General features: G+C 51.1%; 1 protein-coding gene across 5 annotated transcripts in view; it reads left to right on the top strand.

Annotated features, from left to right (window-relative positions):
• Positions 1-699: 699 nt before the first annotated feature.
• The window catches only part of ABCC10 (ATP binding cassette subfamily C member 10), a 29,282-nt gene continuing 23,981 nt past the window's right edge, over positions 700-6,000 (top strand). For 4 of the 5 annotated variants that reach the window (XM_050951571.1, XM_050951572.1, XM_050951568.1 and 1 more), the window contains exons 1-2: positions 986-1,144; positions 5,186-5,382. In XM_050951571.1, coding sequence (XP_050807528.1) covers positions 5,222-5,382 — 161 coding nt within the window. In that variant the 5' untranslated portion in view covers positions 986-1,144; positions 5,186-5,221. Of the gene's footprint in view, positions 812-985; positions 1,145-5,185; positions 5,383-6,000 lie in introns of those variants that run through there. The other variant, XM_050951569.1, reaches the window with a different exon arrangement.

Genomic DNA, 6,000 nt, shown 5'->3' with positions numbered 1-6,000 from the left:
AGTGTCTCTCCATCAACTTTATGATAGCACGCACAGATTTACTTAACTGATGAATAAGATACACAATTACTTTGCAATGCTGGAGGTTTATCTTCTGAATGGCACCCTTGCTATGGTACCCATTGGGAAATCAGATCCCTGCGGATGGACTCTTACACCTGCACAAAGACCAGCTGAACTCCAGAGGTCTCTGCACCAGCACAGGGGTCTGCTTGCACACATCTCACTGCAGGGCCGGGGCCGGGGTTCGTCCTGGTCTCAAAAAGAACTAATTCTAAAATGACCATTAACCCTCTCCCCTCCTGCCCATAACAATTTAGACCTTTTCTATCATTTACTTAAACAGGAGCTAACAAAACATGGGGTTTAAAAGGTCACCCACATGCACCCAGCAGAGACAAGCCCCGCTGTACGATCAGTGATCGGCACCTGCGCACCCTCGGAGACGGGGGAGGGAAGGGGGTGTCTGACATTCCCCTGTGCAGGGTCCATGGACGGGCGCTTTCCCCTCCTGCCCGCTCCGCCGCGGGGCTGCCGCTCGCTCAGCCCAGAGGCCCCCGGGCCGGCCCCGCCACAACATCTCACTTGGGAGCCACCTGGCACCGGAGCGGCTTGGGATTGACGCTGCCGCTGAGCCCAGACCCGCCGCGGGACAGCGCCAAGGCCCGGGTTTGTCCTTCTTGGCTCGCCGTCGCCAGGCCGGCTCGGCAGCAGTGCGGCCTCCCGGCGGCAGGGAGCGCGGCCACGAGGAAATGGGTGCGGGCTCGTCCTCGCGAGCCCAGCGAAGGAGCGGAGACGGGGACGCGCTCAGGTAACGCGGGGGCAGGGGTCAAAGGCCGCCCCCTCAGGGGGAGGCAGCCAGTGACATCACCCGAGGTCCTGGCGGGTGGCGTGGGCGGCTCTGGCCTTGTCGTCACTGCCTGCCCCTGGCGGGTGGGCTGGGGAACCCTGTCGTCTCCGGGCATCGGGCGGGGCGGCTGGGCCCCGGGCCCCGGGCCCCCTTTGGCCGCTCACAGAGCCGGGCTCGGCCCGCTGCCTTGGCCACATCCGCCCCGGGCGCTCCGCCCCAAACAGCCAGGGGATGTTGTGAAGGCCAAAAGTATAACTAGATTAGATCCACCAGTGACTGTTAGCCAATGGGCAGGTATGTAACGCTATGCTCCAGTTCTCCCTAAACCTCTGGCTGCCAGACAGTGGGGCTGGACAACAGGGGATGGATCACTCGATAATTGCCTTGTTCTTTTCCTTCCCTCTGAAGCATCTGGCACTGGCAAGTGTCGGAAGATAGGATGCTGGGCTAGATGGACCAATGGTTTGGCCTAGTGCGGATGTTGTATGTCCCTCAGAGGTGTGAAAAATTCACACACACACCCCCCAGAGATGTGGTTAAAACAGCCTAAGTTCTGGTGTAGACACCACTAGGTCGCTGGAAGAAATCTGTCGACCTAGTTGCTGCCTCTCGAGGGGACAAATTTACTACAACAATGGAAAAACCCTTTCTGTCGCTATAGCAAATGTTTACACTACTGCAGCACTTATTTTGCCACTGCAGCGCTTGTAGTGCAGATATATCTTCAGGCACATTAAGGGCATGTCTACACTTACAGCGCTGCAGTGATGCAGCTGGCAGTACATGTAGTGAAGCTGCTCTATACCAGGAGTAGGCAACCTATGGCACGCATGCCAAAGGCAGCACGCGAGCTGATTTTCAGTGGCACTCAGGTCCAGGGGCCTCTGCATTTTAATTTAATTTTAAATGAAGCTTCTTAAACATTTTAAAAACCTTAATTACTTTACATACAACAATAGTTTATATCTTATAGACTTATAGAAAGAGACCTTCTAAAAATGTTAAAATGTATTACTGGCACATGAAACTTTAAATCAGAGTGAATAAATGAAGACTCGGCATACCACTTCTGAAAGGTTGCCAATCCCTGCTCTATACCAACAAGAGAGAGCTCTCCCAGCGGCACAAAAACCTCACCTCCACAAGTGGCAGAAACTACGTTGTCAGGAGAGCTTCTCTCCCTACGACATAGCACTGTGCACACTACAGCCTATGTCGGCAAAACTTTTGTCACTCAGGGATGGAATATTCACACCCCTGAGCGACATAAGTTTTGCCGACTTAGGCTGTTGTGTAGACATAGCCTTAGTCTAGTTTTCCCTTGTTTGCTGCAGAGGGCTCAAAGTCTACAAAATTTTAATTAGTCATTGATGTTAAATCATAGAATCATAGACCATTAGGGTTGGAAGAGACCTCAGGAGGTCATCTAGTCCAACCCCCCCACTCAAAGCAGGACCAATCACCAACTAAATTATCCCAGCCAGGGCTTTGTCAAGCCGGGCCTTAAAAACCTCTAAGGATGAAGATTCCACCACCTCCCTAGGTAACCCATTCCAGTGCTTTCACCACTCTCCTAGTGAAACAGTGTTTCCTAATATCCAACTTAGACCTCCCCCACTGCAACTTGAGACCATTGCTCCTTGTTCTGTCATTTGCCACCACTGAGAACAGCCGAGCTCCATCCTCTTTGGAACCCCACTTCAGATAGTTGAAGGCTTCTATCAGATTCCCCCTCACTCTTCTCTTCTGCAGACTAAATAAGCCCAGTTCCCTCAGCGTCTCCTCATACGTCATGTGCCCCAGCCCCCTGATCATTTTCATAGCCCTCTGCTGGACTCTCTCCAATTTGCCTACATCCTTTCCACAGTGGGGGGACTCAAAACTGGACGCAGTACTCCAGGTGTGGCCTCACCAGTGCCAATAAAGGGGAATAATCACTTCCCTTGATCTACTGGCAATGTTCCTACTAATGCAGCCCATTATGCCCATATGCCTTCTTGACAACAAGGGCACACTGCTGACTCATATCCAGCTTCTCATCCACTGTAATCCCCAGGTCCTTTTCTGCAGTTGGTCCCCAGCCTGTAGCGGTGCATGGGATTTTTCCATCCTAGGTGCAGGACTCTGCATTTATCCTTGTTGAACCACATCAGATTTCTTTTGGCCCAATCTCCCAATTTGTCTAGGTCACTCTGGACCCTATCCCTACCCTCCAGCGTAGCTACCTCTCCCCTACAGCTTAGTGTCATCCGCAAACTTGCTGAGGGTGCAATCCATCCCATCATCCAGGTCAGAGGTGAGCAAATTACGGCCCACGGGACCATCCTGTCTTGCCCCTGAGCTCCCAGCCTGGGAGGCTAGCCCCCAGGCCCTCCCCTGCTGTCCCCACTCCCGTGCAGCCTCAGCTTGCCACACCGCCAATGCTTCGGGTGGCGGAGCTGTGAGATCCTGCCAAGCAGCACTGCAGTGTGGCTGGCTGCGGCCAGAAAGCATGTCTGCCAGTCCTGGTAAGGGGATGGGGAGCAGGGTGGCTGGATAAGGGGCAGTGGGTCCCGTACGGCAGTCAGGGAGCAGGGGGCGGTTGGATGGGGCAGAGGTTCTGGGGGCAGCAATCAGGGGATGGGGAAGGGGGTGGGGTTGGGTAAGCGTGAGAGTCCCAGGGGACCTGTTAGGGGACGGGGTTGTGGATAGGGTGGGGCAGTCAGGGGACTGGGAGATGGGGTGGGGTCCTGGGGGGGGAAGTAAGGGGCAGGGTGTCCCAGGATGGGGCAGATGGGGACAAGGAGCAGGGGGTTTGGATAGGATGGGGATTCTGAGGGGGCAGTCAGGAGGTGGGAATTGGGAAGGGGCAGATAGGGAGCAGGGGCCAGGCTGTTTGGGGAGGCACAGCCTTCACTACCCAGCCCTCCATACAGTTTCGAAACCCTGATGTGGCCCTCAGGCCAAAAAGTTTGCCCACCCCGATACAGATCATTTATAAAGATGTTGAACAAAACTGCCCCAGGACCGACCCCTGGGGCACGCCACTTGATACTGGCTGCCAACTAGACATTGGGCCGTTGATCACTACCCATTGAGACTGACAATCTAGCTAGCTTTCCATCTCACAGTCCATTCATCCAATCCATACCTTTTTAAATAGGCGCTAACAAAAAACCAATGTTTAAAACAGTGACTGAAATGCCCTTTCCCTCTCAATTACTGCAGCTTTCACTGTTTTAACTGTTGTAATGTCACGTTGTCATGTTTCACTAGTTCTCCGGTTGTAAACTGTATCATGATGGACAGGACCTGAATTGCTAATGTAAAAGAACCCTTTTCATAATGAAACATTTCCAGGCCCCTGTGCATATCATTAAGAGGCAAAAAACGAGCACAAGTTCAATCTTTTTTTCCTTTGTAGGTAATCTTTAAATTCTCTTGGCAGTTTCAGTTGGAATAGGATTCTCTTCTGCTTCCTGTTCTAAGGTATTGTATAGTATTGCTGTGCACTGTTAAAGATCTGCTGTTTTCTACTCCAGCAACAGTCACATAGCAGTCATTGGGAGAGCTGTACAAATAACTGACTTTTCAGTTCATTGGCTGTTCCAGAAAATCAAGGGGAGAAGGAATTGTTGTGGGTTGACCCAAACCAAAAACTTCTAATTTTTAGTGAACCCAAAAGTTGGGAAAAAATGTCATTTCGGGTCAAACAAAACGTTTTGTTTTCAATATTTTTTATAAAATTGAAGTGAATTTAGAAACAAAAAGTTGTTTTGAATTGAAACATCAAAATGTTTCATTTTAAAAATGTCAACAATGTTTTGATCTTTTGTGGATTTGGCGGGGGGAGGATTTCAACCAAAACAATTTGACATAAATTCATTAGATATTTCAAAGAATCATAGAAGATAGAGTTGGAAGAGACCTCAGGAGATCATCTAGTCCAACCCCCTGCTCAAAGCAAGACCAGCCCTAACTAAATTGTCCCAGCCAGGGCTTTGTCAAGCTGGGCCTTAACAACTTATAAGGATGGAGATTCCACCACCTCCCTAGATTTCCATCAACCTGAATCCACAATTTTCAGCAAAAAAAAGTTTCACATGAAAAATTTCATCTGGCTATTGTCATGGTTGAAGTTAATCCTGGGTGTGGCTTACCTACTTCACGGGGATAAGGGGAAGGCAGAAAAGTGTAATAAATGTTTGTAAAATTGTTTGAGATCCTCATAACAAGGGACCTGCAGTGTGGCAAGGAGTTTATTATTAATAAAGGAGGAATCTTCCTTTCCTATCTCAAGCTGTGTTTGATTTAGTTGTACGCCTAACTAATTCTCTTTCCTGTTTTCTTCCCTAGGAGCTCCTGGCTGTTACACTTGATTTCTAAGAGAAGATGGAAGAGATCCTGGCTGATCTGTGTGGTACCAGTCCGGAAGACCCACTTTCTGTGTGGGTCCATGGTAGTGTTGGTCACTGCTTCAACCAGCTGATTTTGAATGTTGTCCCTCACACAATCCTTGCTGTAGTAAGCGCCTGCTACCTCGGCACTCCAAGGTATGGTAGCCATCTGTGTCTCCTCTTCATTGTAAAGAAGAATGTGGGAAAAGGCTCCTGAATGGTGGAAATCATTTCTCTCTGTGCCACGTAGCAGCTGCCTGCAGGAAACATTCACAGTCTCGTGTTTACTCCCTTTTGGGAGGCGTGCTGGAGCATATGCAGAGTGAAAAGCACTAGTAGGTCCTGTTTAGTCCAGGGGTCTCAAACATGTGGCCTGCGGGCTGAGTTAGTCCTGCGGCCTGCCACAGATGTTGACTTCGCTGGCAGCCAAGCTCCCCTCTACCCGCTCTCCCCCCAGCACACTGCGTCCCCGCTCCTCCGCCTACCTCCTAGCGCTTCCCACCTTAGGACTCCCAGCGCTTAGGACTTTCCAGGAGGGAGTGGGGAAGCCACACGCTCAGGAGAGGAGGCAGAGAAGGGGTGGGGCAGAGGAGGGGATTTGGGGAAGGGGTTGGAATAGGGGCAGGGGGGTGGAGTCGGGGCAGGGACTTTGGGGAAGGGGTTGGAATGGGGACGAGAAGGGGTGGGAAGAGGCGAGATGGGGCAGGGGCCACATGTTTGAAACCCCTGTGATAGACTTGTTAGGGGCACTGGGCACCATGACTCATTGCCCAG

Source organism: Gopherus flavomarginatus, chromosome 4 (assembly GCF_025201925.1).
Source record: "Gopherus flavomarginatus isolate rGopFla2 chromosome 4, rGopFla2.mat.asm, whole genome shotgun sequence".
NCBI classification, from domain to species: domain Eukaryota; kingdom Metazoa; phylum Chordata; order Testudines; family Testudinidae; genus Gopherus; species Gopherus flavomarginatus.
This window is presented reverse-complemented; position numbering and strand designations above follow the sequence as displayed.